Here is a 15,514-nt window from a genome sequence, read left to right on the forward strand (position 1 = left end):
TATTGCATATATAGTCATGGTAGTGTTACAGTGGGATGAAACAGTAACCAGTCAACATGCCCACTCTGCTACACACACACACACACACACACACACACACACACACACACACACACACACACACACACACACACACACACACACACACACACACGGGACGGTGGTTCGGGATGGGACAGCAGCTCATACAGCTGGGGCATCTATTGTTCCGCAGTCATCAGATGCCAACCACCTGTGTGTGTGTGTGTGTGTGTGTGTGTGTGTGTGTGTGTGTGTGTGTGTGTGTGTGTGTGTGTGTGTGTGTGTGTGTCAGTCAGGCAGGCGTGTCCAAGCTGGCTGGCCCTACACGTCTCGGCTCCGCTCCACTTGGGAGCTAGTATGTGTAGGCAGCAGCGTAGTGTAGCGTGGAAGGCCGCGTTGATCCCTCTTTAGCGGCACTCCTGCGAGGATGAAGCCTAATTCCGTGGAAAATGGTGCCTTTGATCCACGGCCCTCCAGGGCGTGTGTGTGTGTGTGTGTGTGTTAATGCTTTGGGGTGGGTGAAGGTGATGGTAAATGCATGCAGCCCTCGGCACTTCTCTTCCCCACCAGTGGGAGCTAGAGCCTGGCTTGATCTGCAGAGCGAGCCTGGAGAGAGACCAGAGCTCCAGCACTTACCATCAGTCTAGGTCCCTGAGGATTTCAGGTGGATACAGTTACACTGTGCAAGTTGTAGTTGTGTCATTAAATTATGAGTGTTGGCATTTCTTGCTCAACTTGTTTTTCTCATTTTGGGCAAGGTGTCATCCCTCTAAACGGGAAAAGGATTGTGAAACTAAAAATACTTGGAAAGACGTCTCGCTGTTTGCGTGTGTGTGTGTGTGTGGTTTAGCAAGGAAAGCCACTGGTATGCGGCAGCATGTGGGAGCTGGGTGGTGCCTGACCTTAAAGCCATCTGACTCTGATTTATGTGCTCATGCCCTCCTCTTTCTTACACCTCTCACACGCTTCTCTCTTTCTCTCATACTCTTCATCTTCTCTCCACTCTTACCCTCTCATACTCCTCCTCTTCTCTTGTCCACTTCAGCCAACCACCTCCAGCCCAACGGCACCAAAGCTGAGGTCCCATGGTAAGCGAGCCCCTCAAGATGGACCTGCTTGTGTGTATGTGTCTGTCTGTCTGTCTGTCTGTCTGTCTATGTCTGTATGTGCATGTAAGTCTGTGTATGCATCTGTGTATGTGGGTGTGTGTGTCCGTATGCGCATTTATGTCTGTGTACGTGTCCGTGAATGTGGGTGTGTGTGTCTGTATGTGCGTTTATGTCTTTGTGTGTGTGTGTGTCTTTGTGTGTGTGTGTGTCTCTGTCTGTCTGTCTGTCTCCCTTCTCTGCTCACCGGCTGTGGCGGCGTGACTGAGGGAGCTCCACCTATAGCTGACCCTCCTCCTCTGACCTGTCCTGCTCTTCCTCCCCCCTCTCTCTTTCTCTCTTTCTCTCTGTCTCTTTCTCTCTTGCTCTCTCTCTCTCTCTCTCTGTCCGTGTGTCTGTCAGCTATGGGGTGCCAGCCGAGGAGAAGCGCACTCAGTTCAAGCAGAAAGGAAGGAGCATGAACTCCACGGGCTCCGGCAAGAGCAACACCACAGTGTCCAGGTACAAAACAGTACAGAACAGGTTTCTCAGCTGCTTTGCCGTGTGTGTGTGTGTGTGTGTGTGTGTGTGTGTTTTGCCTTGGTTTAGTCATTATTGTGTCAGTCATCAGTTATGGTTCTGGGCCATGCTCAGGGGAGTATTCCAGGCAGTAATATTTCTGAGTTAGCCAGCTGATGTAATACCTGAAAAAATCCCAAATCAGACTTATGTACAGACTTAAAAACAGACTTAAGTAAGAATGTGTGTGGGGTTTTGTAGTGCAGCTATGTAATTAACCTCTAAACCTGCTTTGTGGAACACTCCCCTGGACGTGTCATTTAGAGAGTTTCTGCATCCAACCTCTAATGCACACTCCGGCGATGTGTAATGGCGTCCTCCGTCTCTAACGTGTATTAGTGGGCTGTCTTCTCTCAGCGTGTCGGAGCTGCTGGACCTGTACGAGGAGGACCCCGAGGAGATACTCTACAACCTGGGCTTCGGCCGTGAGGAGCCCAACATGTCCTCCAAGGTGCCCTCGCGTTTTTTCAACGGCTCATCCAGCGCCCGTGGCATTGACATTAAGGTCTACCTGAGCGCCCAGCTGCAGCGCATGGAGCTGGAGAACCCCAACTACGCCCTGACAAGTAGGTCTGCAGGCAAAGTAGTGTCCATGGGTGCACAACATGAGAGGGGGGGGGGGGGGGTGTGTGTGTTGCGTTGCAGTCGTGAAATTGTAGGCAGGCAAAAGATTACCAGTGACATAGTGACAGAGAGGGGGTTTAGTGTGTGCATTGGTTTGTGTTTGTTTGTTTGTTTGTATGTATGTATGCATGTGTGTGTGCTTGTGTTTGTATGTGTATGTATGCGTGCTCTTGTGTCTGTTTGTATGTGTATGTATGTGTGCACTGTCATTCACAAACGAGTGTTGACATTTGTTGACAATGTGTTTTTTTTTGTTATTTTTCGGGAAATCTCCCTCTAAACGGGAAAAGGATGGTGAAACTATAAATAATTGGAAAGACGTCTCTCTGTTTGCGCGCGTGTGAGTGTAAAGTGTTTGAGTGTGCATGCACGTTTGCACAGCGATTTGTTGTGGTCTGGCCAGTAAGATGACTCAGATCACGACCTACCACGTCTCTTCCACATCACAACACTTTTTTTTTTTTTTTTTCTCTCACCCCGTCTCTACTCCCCAAAGCCCACGTCCATCCAGCGGCCTCTCAGAGAGACACAGACAAACAGAGGGCCAGAGACAGAGCTAGAAGCCCAGGAGCACAAGAGGGCCTTTGTCTGCTTGGGTACACAGCATGGCATGGCAGGCATTGGGGAAGGGGTAGACCCGATTCTCTTCTTGTCTCTCTCTCTCTGTCTGTCTCTCATTCACTTGCTCGCTCACTCGCTGCCAGGGGGGTGCCAACCCTCTGCCAGTTTCCCGAGCTGTGCCCTACATTTGCATAGCTCTTGTGAAACTGGCAGGGACCGGACAAAGAAAGGGTGCCACAAATCAGGCCCTGAGAGAAACAGGAAGGAACAGAAGAGAGAAAGCGAGGGGGAGAGAGAGAAAGCGAGGGAAAGAAACACAGGGACGTGAGGATGTGTGAACAGGCCGGAACAGGGCCCTTGTTGTCCTGTGAAGTGGCTGGAGGCTTGGGGTCTGTGCAGACCGGCCTCAGTGCTCTGGCCTCTAGCGCACGCTGGGACCTGATAGCTGATTACATAACTCTCCTCCGCCGCAACCAGTAGTGCTGGTCATTTTATGGCAGTGTCTGTCGATCATTTCTCTTTATGTTTCTGCATAATACTATGTATACCATGCGTCGTCCTGCATTGACACAACTAATGTGTGTAGTGTAGTATAGTGTTTCTCGGCTAGTCTTTATGATCTAAGAAGGAGCTTAAACTGCACAGGGTGCATCTGTGTATAATTATAGGAGGCAGTTATATATAATATAGAAGACAGTTTGGAGATGAAATTTGGCTAAAGTTGCAACCAACTGTATATGCATTGGCTTGGAAAAGCAGAGCATGGAGCAGTCCTAAATATCAAAGGTCTCATAAAGCTTCATAGCCCAAACCCCCACCCCATATACACATATACACACACACACACACACACACACACAACCCCAGCACTGGGGACATTTCATAACCCGCTGGATCTGTGAGGCCGCCTAGAGTCGGGGTGCATGGCTCTCCCATAGTCATGTTGACTTTTCTTATGTAAGTGCTGTTTTCCCTCCCTGAAAAAAATGTCCCTCTGCGTCTTTTGATCAACCAGAGAACGTGTCCTCCTCCCCTTGTTGGAAAAAGAAAAAAGAGAGTTGTTTTTTTCTTCTTTTAAAAAAAAGACAAGACGACTGAAGACATTCGGTCCCTTTTTTGTGTTGCCAGTGCCTTTCCCTCTCTCAGTCTTGCTGACTCAGTGGGCCCTTGCGACTGCAGGAAAAGTCTGCAGAAGAAGTGATAAATTCCCTGGCCTGGCTGGCTTAATGTAGCATGTCATATCACACTAACATGCATTTCAAGGGAAATGAAGTGGGGCCTTTTTTCCTCCCCTTCACTCCTCGTATCTACATGGCATTCATCTTCCTGCCTTTGTGTCTGTCTCCCAGTGCCTTGTAAGGCTGTGAACGGGGGATAAATATGAGAGGCTGGTGCCCCTCCCATCCCAGTGTACTGTACTTCTCTATGATCTGACACCTTTCCCTTCCGCACAGCATTAATCATCTCTGCTGCTAAATTTATCAAGGGTGCCGTTTCTGAGTATTTTGGGTGCGTGTATTTTAAGAATATTTTCAGGCTGTTTGTTTTACAAAAGCATTGCATTCTGATGACTAAGCCTCCTGGATTGTTTTAACATCTCGCTCTCTGTCTCGCTCGCGCTCTCTCTCTCTCTCTCTCTCTCTCTCTCTCTCTCTCTCTCTCTCTCTCTCTCTCTGTCTTTTGTTTTGAAGGTCGTTTCCGGCAGATCGAGGTGCTGACCACGGTGGCCAATGCCTTCTCGTCACTCTACTCGCAGGTGTCGGGCCTGCCCGTGCAGAAGATCGGCAACACCGTCGAGCCCGAGGCCGAGGCCAAGGAGCCGCCGCCTCTCAACCGCACCAACTCCACCCTCAACGCCGTCAAGATGCTGAAGAGGAGCCTCACGCGCCACAGCCTGCTCACCAGCTCGGCTGAGGGGTCTGAGGGTGTTGCCGCGGTGACGAATTCTGACCCCAGCAGCCCGGGGCTCGGGGGCACCGCAGCCGAAGAGCACACGAGCCCCACAGAGGTCAAGCCACCGAAGGCATACAGGAAGAAGGACTCGCCCTCGCTGGCGACGGTGGCCGAGGAGGCCCTGCACGGGAGCACGGAAAGCTCGAGCAACGGAGAAGCCCCCGACCCCGCCGTCGCCACCTCCCCACACGTGGGCTCCGTGGACGGGGGGCTGGTGCTGGGCGTTGAGACCCCGGTGCTGGTGAGCATCAGCGTGGCGTCGGAGGAGAGCGACGGCGGGCTGGCGGGGAGCGAGGTGGAGGAGTTGGGGAGCAAGCGGGACCTCCAGAGGACCATCACCTCCACGCCGGACAAAGAGCCGTCCAACCTGCTGCCCAACCCACTCCTCGACCACCTCCGCACCTCCCCTCAGGCCCGCGAGTCCTTCGAGATGGACGAGGTAGAGAAACCACTCAAGCCTGTTTCTGTTTTTTGCTTCGCTTCAGTCTGTTTTCGTTTGACTTATGCCTCCACATGGAACTGGTCTCTGGGTTAGTGCTAAAGGCTGTAGATACCACCCACGCCGGATGGAGAAGGGGGGGCTGTTCCCATACTCCCACATCCCATAGTACTCCCACAGTATCGTTGTGGTTACAGCATTGTGAGAAAGCCACTGGTCGTGACATGAAGCTAAAAATAAAGGAAGCACGGGAACATGTTTGCCCCTAGAGAATAAGCAGGAGTGACTATGGTTTTGTCTTGCTAATGCCTGGTGGTACGTGACTCGGTTTTGTGGTGCTGCAGTGGACAGCTTAATTATCGAGTCGAAGAAAATGTGTCCACACTTTTATGTTGCGCAGGGTAGCTGAGAGTCTTTGACATATAACGAAATTTGTGTTGAGCAAGATAGTTGAGCAGTTATTTGTGGTTACATGCTTTAAATGTGTGAAATAATTGAAACTGTTGTTGTTAAGTTTGAAATGTTCTACATTTTTATAAAAAGAGCGAGTCTAATTTGTGTGTGTGTTTGTTTGCAGCTGCAGGAAGACGAGCCTGGCACACGCAGTACTTCTCGAGCTGGCAGTGGTGAGTTTGTCCTGCAGTGAAACCTGCTTCTCCGCAAAACACCAGAAGCACTGCACTGAATATGCCAGGAATGCTGTCTGTCCTTAACCCTGTCTATTGTTAGACTTATCAAAGGTGCATTCACCCAATATCAGTCAGCTATTTTTAGCTGTTTCAGGGTAATTGTGGCTTAAATATATTCCTGATGGGTCTGCAGTTACGTAAAGCCACAGTGCTTTTGCCCTTTTAGACAAACAAGTGTTATAAACAGTTTTATTTAATTCAATTCTTATGCCATTTTCCAAAACAATGTGGCCTCAAGCCTTTGATTATTCAAGTGAAAGCAGATATTCAGAAACTATTCTTGATTAAGGGATTGAGTTAAGCCTGTGCTAAATGCAGAACATTTGCTGCTAAGAATACAGGTCACGTCAATCTAATTTGCGTGACCAGTTAAAAACGAACCTCTTTTTCTTAGGGACAAAAAACTTTGGTAAAGTCATTACGTCTTCATGTGCATCAGCTCAAAAACATTCCATAATGCCCCCTCAGTACCCTCAGTAGAATATACCCCCTGAGACTAGGCTTTGATCTCCAGAACTGATCCAAGTCTGCCCCCTTGTGGCAGTTTGTTTTTTGTACTGCTCGGTAGCTCTGCAGAGTAGCACTTGCCAGAGTTGACCGTTCAACATGAATGTTTTTTCCCCCTCCTTTCTCCTTTCTCATTTCAAACGTGTCTACTCAGGAACATAATGAGAATTTAATAGCACCTTAAATCAGGTGTGCTTGTGCTGTACCACTGCTCCCTAAACAGAACGTATACACAAGCTGTCTTAGATTTGGTTGAGAGGCCTTTATTGGTCAGTAAATATGAAGTCCTTTTGTTTATAGTTATGAGTCTTGTAAGAGCCTGTTTAAGCTGATTGGTTATCTGATTTATTCTGGATGATAAATGTTTGTCTGTCTCCACAGAACTGCTGAGGACAGCCAGCCAACAGTCTGACAGTAGTGGATTTGCTGAAGACCCCTCCACTGATTGCTCAGCTAATTATCTAAAGGTAATTAACTCGCTTTATACCCCGCTGATGAGAGATCCTCTTGTCTGATTGGTGATATATTCTGTATAACAGGATACCTATAAAGTAGATCTGGTAAAAAAAGTTTAATCATCGTTCTATATACATTTTTTGAAAACTTTGAATGTTAACTATGACAACCATAATAAATAACAGTTGATAGTTGTCAGACAAGCTAAAGAATGAATAAAATAAACTCTCATTGTCCCATTTTGCCAAGTAGTGCAAACGCGATTAATTCCGTAGTTACATAACATGTGGCAAGCATTGAAACAGCTAGCAAGCTAAAGGATTCAGCCTTAGCAACAAATGGAATCAATTGTAACCAAGCAAAGTATCCAACGCTATTCTTGTCCGTGACTAAAGAAAGTAGCACTACAATCTAAACAGGTTAGCTTCTTTCTAAACTAATCCAAGTGTTTCCTTTGTGGGCTATATGCATGCCTGAATATAAATGGCAACCTTTGTGGGCTATATACATGCCTAAATGTATGTGCGGCAACTGCTGTGTAAGCTGAATAACAGCCAGCTCCTCCAGCATTACCACCTCAAGCGTGCATTATTTATTGCTACCTGAACACCACGTTATGCCAAAGAACTTACGTTGCTTCTGTACTCTTCAATCATCCCTTACTCGGGCCATGTGAAGACCCAGAGGCACTGGGAATGCTGATATAGAATTAGTAGTTCACACACAATGTGGTTTATCGATATGGGGTGCTGTTTGTGATGGGAGGGAAACGACTTGTGGAAGTTCACCTCTAAATTCTTTCTCCAAATATCAAGTATTTACAATTCTTCCAAATGTTGAAGGGTAAAGCATGGAGAGAGTTACTGAACAGGATTAATGGCCTGAAGTTCTCTAGTTTGTTTCTCATCCTCGTTTCCTTCACAAACAGGTGCAGGACAGCTCAGATAGCTGCGACAGCGAGACCACGGTGACGTCCCACGCAGGTGACCCCACCACCCCTCTGGCCGCCGACACTGCACCCCTGGAGCTGGACGCCCAGGCCGTGCTGGAGACCCACAGCGAGGTGGAGGAGGAGGGAGAGGAGGTGCCCGAGTACAACGTCCACCAGATCTCCAGCCTGACCGACACTAAAGTCCTCCAGCCAGTCAGTTCCGCGGATCAGCCTGGTCTTACCACTGCCAACCAGTCTACTACAGAGGCCTTACCTCAGGCAGAGGCTGGGGTCTCGTTAGAACTCTCTTCATCCATGGAGGCTCCATCTACTAAAGAGCTGGGTTCTCCTGCAGAACCGGGTTCTACTGCAGAACAAGAGGTCACTGCTGATCGGGTGTGTGAGTCAGCACTAGGTTCCACTAATGACTCAGACTCTGGTCCAGAGGCTCATTCAACTCCAGGGCAGCCTGCTTCCTCTCCTAGCGATCCTCCGGAAGCTTCCACCGCTGCCTCGGACAGCGCAGGTGAGGTGATGGGCGCCAGCGAACGTGGTGCATCTGATCAGGTCCACTTGGCCCTGCACCGGGCACAGGAGCGATCCTCTTCGGTGTGTGAGGACAGCGCTGGCCGGGCGCCGACCCGGGCCCAGGAGCTTCGGAAGGCCCGTCTGGGCCGGAACCCCATGCTGCGGTCCAGCTCGCTGCCCTGCTCCATGCTAACCCCTTCACGCGTGGTCTCCTCGCTCCGCATCCAGCTGGGCCACGGCTCGATCCGGCAACACACCCCAACTTCCTTCGCCTATCACTATACTCCAGACCCGGAGGGGGCGCTAGAGGAAGGCCACAATGAGGAGGACGAGGAAGAGGTTGAGGATGAGGAAGGGCAGCCCAGCTGCCGAACCACTCTCATCATAAACTCTCCTGCTGGTGACAGGAGCTCCGGTTCCGCCGCGAAGGACGGGCCGTTCTCACGGATCCCCCCGTACCCGCTGACCCCGCCCAGGCACCTGGCCCTCTCCAACACCTCCCTCTACAGCGCCCCCCACGACTGGCCGCACCGGCCGCTCAGTGAGGCTGGCGGCTGGAGCAGCGTGCCTAACCTGACCCTGAACCAGCCTCATCCCCACTCCCCCACGCACCATCACGCCCTCCCCCACCACCAGCTCCTCCAGTTCCACTCCCCATACCCCACAGGGCCGGTCGGCTCGCCCTACAACAGCCTCCACTCCTCCGTCAGCGGTGCCTTCCCCCAGCCCATGGGCAGCTCCTTCACGCCCTCCACGACTCCCTTCTTCACCCCGCCTCAGAGTGCCTTCTTCACGCCACCGCAGAGTGCCAGCATGCTCAACAGTGCCCCCTATGGTCAAGGGCATGGCATTTCGCCTTACAGCTCCCCCTACCATCCCCAGTACCCTCAGCAGCAGCAGCCTGATAGTCGCTACAGTTCTCCAGTCCCTCCCTACAGTCCCCTCGTCCACCCTCACAGCGCCCCCTACAGTCTGCCCAGCAGCATGCCAACACCTAGTCGCCTCGGACAGCCCTACAACACACAGTACTCTGGGCCTCCGTGTTTTCCCTTCCCCCAGGAGCCAGCACCCCTGCCAGCCCCCTCCACCACTGAGATGCAGCTCAGGAGGGTCCTGCATGAGATCAGAGGAACCGTGCACAGCCTGGCCCAGGTGGGTACCCAGCTCATGCACAGGCACGCACACACACACACACACACACGCACACACACTTTCTTTACCATTCCTCAGAACACAACAGGGGTGATCAAGTGCAACTGGGTGGCACTGTGTGGTTTTATTAAATCAATATTTGTTATTTATTTTACACATTTTAATTAAACATTGTTTATTTTAACGCATCTTGTGATTTGATACGTACTATAAAACATGTGACCATGTTGTATCCTTTTTCATGACCTGTATCATACTTCCAGGAAAGAAGAACCCATGACTTCTAACTGATACTGATACTGATAACAGCATCCCTGTCAGGCTTTACCATAACTGAGACATGCTGTGTGATAAGGGAGGCTCTGGCTCTGATGTGGTTGTCCCTCCCAGAGAACAAACAGCCACAAGGACACACACAGACACACACACACACACACACACACACACAAGCACACACCTATATACACACACACACACACACACACACACACACACACACGAGCACGTGGGTCAGGGTGCAACCGTGAGCTAGTTGTGGTTAGCCTTGAGACATTCTTTCCTGAAAGTCTCTGTGTGGTTGTGGTTGTTTTTTTGGCAGGGCTCTTCCCCACGTCCTGAAGACCCTCTCACCAATGCCTTCAGTCCACATAGGTCTGTCCAGACGCTCTATGAGGTAAGCCTTTGCCTTTCTCTGTGAAAAAAAGAAAATGTTTTCCTAGAAGAGGGAATTTGAGTTCTTAAGCTCCCCTGTGGCTATTTCTGGTCCCCTTTTATGGTGAGTGGTGTGGTCAAGAGCTTGAATCAATTTTCTTATAATTCCCAAGACTGTCTGTCATTTTCTTAAAAATCATGAATGTGGTCTGGAGATTAAGTTTATCTGCAGTGTGTGTTTGTGTGTGTTTTAGCATGTTTGTATGTGTGTGTATGTGTGTGTGTGTGGCTATAACTGTGTGTGTGTGCGTGTGCGTGCGCGTAGTGTGTGTTCGTGTTATCAGTCGTAATGAGCCTTTCCTCCCTCTCTCCCACCCCTGCTCCAGGATCTGCAGCTTAGGAAGAGGAGTCTAAGTGTGTTCCGTACGCAGATGATGGACCTGGAGCTGGCATTGATGAGACAGCAGTCTCAAGTTTACCAGCACCTAAGTCAAGAGGAGAGGTACACACAGACACACAGACACACAGACACACAGACACACAGACACACAGACACACAGACACACAGACACACAGACACACTTATTCTTTGATACTCGAACTTGATACCCTGCCCATCCACCCCCCCCCCACACACACACACACACACGCGCGCACGCATATCCTGGGTGAAGTGAAGTGAAGTGAAGTGAAGTGAAGTGAAGTGAAGTGAAGTGAAGTGAAGTGAAGTGAAGTGAAGTGAAGTGAAGTGAAGTGTGCTCCAGAGCACTTCTCTCCAAGCTAGTGATGCAGAGTGGGGACTGTGTAAGCCACTTCGTAGAGTGTTCATGTGCGGAGGCTTCATTGTCTGTTGAACTACTTCAAATAACAACACACATCTATACAAACACTTCAGTTTACATCGCAATCTGTGTTGTTAAAGTTTGATGGTGCCAGGTGCCATGTGCAGTGTGTGTTTGTCTGCCGCAGCAAAATCAGTTTATTTATGTGTGTTCAAATAGGCTCATCTGTGGAACAGTAAGATTTATGTTGATGTTGCCTTAATAGATCGCACATTGCGTCCACACATTGTGCAATGTGCCATTATCGCACTTATCACTGATTTTTCTGTGAAGCTGCACTTACTGGCCCTGTACTGTTGGACCACTGGGTGTGGTATGTGGTTCAAGATGCGGATGAGGTTACTGACACTCAATAGATGCAATCCACAGTTCAGTGTCTGTATTTGTTTATGCTCATTTTGTGCATATCAAAGGTGGCAACTAGCTTGGTTCACTGAAGGAAGTGCACATGTATCTTGGATTTAGTTTCTCTTTTGCCACTCAGAAATAACAGCTTAATTTACGCAGTTGTGTGCAGAGTGTTTGATAGCTTTCAGTGTGTCTAGAAAGAAAAACTAACGAAAATATTGATCTCCAGGGAAGTGGTGCCTAGAAGTTGTAGTTGAAGCACCACAGTAAAGTTGACTTGATTAGTCTTGTTGTGATGTATTTTTTCATAGCCCCATTTACTCAATCTTCTTTCGCATTTGAAACTGTAATAACTGCAGTTATTTGGTGGATTATGGTAGATTTGCAGATCATATTTATGAATTAAATTGTATATAAACGTGTGGTATATAGAATGTCCAACAGACCAAACTGGAGAGAAACATGTACAACATTCAGAGTGAGATTTCATGGTGAACGATGGAGTTCAATAATGCTCTTATTAGCCCCAAATTACACTTACTTCATGGATCCCCAATAAATTCCCCCTTAACAATCTATCTCTCTCTCTCTCTCTCTCTCTCTCTCTCTCTCTCTCTCTCTCTCTCTCCCCCCCATCAGGCTAGAGGCAGGGCAGCTGCAGGGTCTGCGCGGTGCAGTCAGGCAGGAGCTGCAGGACCTGGAGCTGCAGGTGGAGGATCGTCTCCTCACTCTCAACGAGCAGCTCCGCGCCGCTCAGCATCCTGGCCTCTACCGCCACCCTATGGTCAGTATCTTCCACTACAGCATCTTCATACCATAGAAATACTGTTGTGTGAACAATTTAACATTACGCATTTGGAGATCCTTCACGGACAATATTTTTTACGGAATCCAGTAAGCAAGTCTCTTATCAATTGAAATCAACTCCTGTCTTGTTGAAAGTTGAATTTGTACCCCAAATAGAATACTCAAGGTTCTTAACTTATTTAAAATATAATAATAATGTAAAGCCTTGTGTAGATAGAGACTGGGACCACTATCACTGTAGTCCTAAACCATCACTTCTTAGCTGGCTTTGTCTTTGAGATTAGGCTAGGGTTCATATTTTAAGACTACCACACGGCTGTTTTAAGCTCCTCTTACCCTTATTTGTTAGTCTCCTTGTAATGAGTGACTCTTCCTACAGGCCATGCACAGAGGTCAGAGTCTGGACAGCCTGTCCAACTCTTCAGCCCTGGAGCCGGTGAGTGTGCCGCCACAGCTACAGGCTCGCATAACAATATGAGTGTGTGTGTATGTGTGTGTGCGCACTTATGAATTAACTCTCTGCTCTTCTTTCAGGCTCATATATCTGGTGTGTGTGTGTATGTGTGTGTGTGCGGCTGTGCGCACTTATGTATTAACTCTCTGCTCTTCTTTCAGGCTTGTGTGTGTGTGTGTGTGTGTGTGTGTGTGTGTGTGTGTGTGTGTGTGTGTGTGTGTGTGTGTGTGTGTGTGTGTGTGTGTGTGTGTGTGTGTGTGTGTGTGTGTGTGTGTGTGTGTGTGTGTGTGTGTGTGCGCGGGTGGGTGGGTGTGTTAATGTGCACGTTTGTGTTTGTTTTTATGTGTCCCCAGTTGTCTGACCTCCTGAGGGAGCAGCTGTACCTGCAGTCTGAGCTGGGCTACGAGGGGGGGCTCAGCTGCGCCACCACCCCCATGTCGGGGCGCTCCTCGGGCACCGCCAGCCCCTCGAGGAGCAGCAGGGCCTCCGGACCCTCGTCACCCCAGAGGGGAGGCCTCTACCGGGCCACAGTCTGCCTCACCCCGGCCCCTCCTCCACGGCCCGGGGTGGAGGCTTCGCAGCCACTGGCCCCGGAGAGGGAAGACGGGCCATCCGTGACGATGGAGGGGGATGAAGGAGATGGGATGGAGAGATGCTCCATCACAGGGATGCAGGGGAGCCAGGCAGCTATTAAACCCCACCTTCTGGAGGAGAGAGGATGGGAAGGGGGAGCAGCAGGAGGAAGAGGAGGAAGAGTAGGATCCGAGAGAGGAGCAGAAAACCCGCACATGCAACAGCTGATCAAAGAGGTGAGTGTCAGTGGCCTGAGGGAAGTCCTCTCTGTTGAGTGTTAATGCTTTCCAGAATGCCTCTCTTCAGCAGAGCTCTCCCAGGATGGGGATGCAGCTGAGAGGCCTAGCCTAGAATACCTGTTTCTAGAAGAACCCCCAGTCCTCAGTGAATTCTCTTTAGAACCCTTCGGCTGCCATCCTCCTATTGGTTTTCAGCAGTGAAGACTTTTTGAATCGTGTGTCTCTAACCAACTAAAACAATTTCCAAAACCAACTTTTTTGCTAACCAACAAGTATCAGTGTGCAGCACATTGATACTTTGTATTTGCATAAAATGGGTGTTCGTTTCGAGTTATTCACAATGTACTGCACTGGTACTGGTACTAGCTACGCTGTCACAAGAGCTATGTATTATACAATGTATTCTAGAAGCTTCTCTTCCCGAAGAGTTGGGTTCTGTCTCTTTTACCTCATGGGTCATCTGAGACGCAAAGAGGAAGGAGCAACTCTGTCCTGAACACATTTAATATGTCCTTGGCATCACCTGAGACATGTCCTCCCTCCTGTCCTCGCCTTTCCTCTGACAGATGTGGGGTGGTGACAACATCGCTACTGCCTAGATCCGCTCATGAAAAAACATTTGTAAGCTTCATTTAAGAGCCTGGCGATTTGTCTTACACCTCCTTTAGCTTTTAAAGGAAACTTGGAATTGATCGGTGGACCTGTCTTTGAGACGCAGCTTTGTGTGTGTGTGTGTGTGAATTTATAATTATTTTTTCTCCCCTCGCGTGTCTTTTAGAATGATGTCATAGGTTTGGCAGGATTTTGTGCATTTTGAGTGAGATGTTCTCAGTCTCCTCTCTCTCTCTCTCTCTCTCTCTCTCTCTCTCTCTCTCTCTCTCTCTCTCTGTGTGTGTGGAACAGTATGTTCCTGGCGATGCCAGCCACTCTTTTTAACTCCACCATGTGTTTACGCCATCGTGCCAGGCCAGGCCTGGGCCAGCCAGGAGATTTTACACACAAAAAAAAAACACTGCCATTCTGTTCTTTGCTCTCTCAAACAGCCTTTTCTTTTTGGGTTCCCTCCCCCTTCCTCTCGTCTTCTTCCCCCCCCCCCTTCATCCCCATACGTCACCTTTCATCAGATCAAAGACAGCATTGCCGACGAAATCCGGCAAGAGATCCTGAGCGAGCTCCTCGCCGCTGTGTCTCCCAGAAGAGCTGTGGTGGTGTCGAGGGAGCAGCCATGAGCCGTGAGCGGACTGGGGGATTTGTGAGAGAGGTAAGGCCAAGCGCAGTGCACCTTTTTTTCACCCGTTTAAAATGCCAGCGAGGTTTGCTCTAATAAACCAAGCAATCCCATCTCATTTAGATGTTTAGATTTGCTTGAGTGGGCAGGAAATTGAGCACTTACGTACCATTCCAGCATAGTCAATGAACAAAAGAAAGGTTGCTTTGCCCTAACACACCCCCCTCACACACACACACATACACACACACACACACACACACACACACCCTGGTTATATATACTTTTGCTGGGGAAGCATTTCTACCTGAATGGTAAGCTTATTTATATCGCATGAGTACATCATTTGACGTGGATTGTCTTTGAGGCCAGTGTTTTAGACAGACAGACAGACAGACAGCCGGAGGGTGCACTAGTTCCACTTTGTCCTATTGAGTCATAAAGTCATTGAATAAAGTCATCTCCACCCTTGCGTGATGAAATAAGACATCTCTCCTCACGGTACTTCAGAGCTGTCACTGACGTCTGTCACATTGGCACATCACCACCTCTTTTTTTATGTCTTCTTTCCTCCCTCCTTCTCTGCAGCTGAAGAGGAGGAGAAAACAAAAAGGAAAACACAAACTCTTACTGAAGAGGTTTCTGTGCTGAACACTGTTGAAGCCTGCACTGAGGAGAGATCTCCCCAGCCCGGAGCACCACCACCCCCCCGGTCTCGTCCCTTATCAGTCGGGGGGACACAGACGCAGACTTCCTTCTTCCACACACCAACGCTGCTGTATGTGTACGATGCACCCCTACTGGCAAACACAGTTTCTTGCCTCTGATCGGAACTGTGACCCCCGCT

The 15,514-nt window shown here is 49.3% G+C and overlaps 1 protein-coding gene across 5 annotated transcripts in view; it reads left to right on the plus strand.

The window, feature by feature from the left end:
• The window catches only part of itprid2 (ITPR interacting domain containing 2), a 29,394-nt gene extending 14,109 nt beyond the window's left edge, over window positions 1-15,285 (plus strand). For 4 of the 5 annotated variants that reach the window (XM_031586339.2, XM_031586350.2, XM_031586345.1 and 1 more), the window contains 14 exons: window positions 1,067-1,109; window positions 1,530-1,628; window positions 2,025-2,251; window positions 4,562-5,262; window positions 5,840-5,888; window positions 6,840-6,925; window positions 7,843-9,525; window positions 10,124-10,198; window positions 10,563-10,678; window positions 12,006-12,150; window positions 12,553-12,609; window positions 12,981-13,436; window positions 14,564-14,700; window positions 15,256-15,285. In XM_031586339.2, coding sequence (XP_031442199.1) covers window positions 1,067-1,109; window positions 1,530-1,628; window positions 2,025-2,251; window positions 4,562-5,262; window positions 5,840-5,888; window positions 6,840-6,925; window positions 7,843-9,525; window positions 10,124-10,198; window positions 10,563-10,678; window positions 12,006-12,150; window positions 12,553-12,609; window positions 12,981-13,436; window positions 14,564-14,668 — 3,842 coding nt within the window. In that variant the 3' untranslated portion in view covers window positions 14,669-14,700; window positions 15,256-15,285. The remainder of the gene's footprint in view (window positions 1-1,066; window positions 1,110-1,529; window positions 1,629-2,024; window positions 2,252-4,561; window positions 5,263-5,839; window positions 5,889-6,839; window positions 6,926-7,842; window positions 9,526-10,123; window positions 10,199-10,562; window positions 10,679-12,005; window positions 12,151-12,552; window positions 12,610-12,980; window positions 13,437-14,563; window positions 14,701-15,255) is intronic. The other variant, XM_012833946.3, reaches the window with a different exon arrangement.
• The last annotated feature ends 229 nt before the right edge of the window (window positions 15,286-15,514 follow it).

This window comes from Clupea harengus, chromosome 2 (genome assembly GCF_900700415.2).
Source record: "Clupea harengus chromosome 2, Ch_v2.0.2, whole genome shotgun sequence".
In the NCBI taxonomy this organism is placed as follows: Eukaryota; Metazoa; Chordata; class Actinopteri; order Clupeiformes; family Clupeidae; genus Clupea; species Clupea harengus.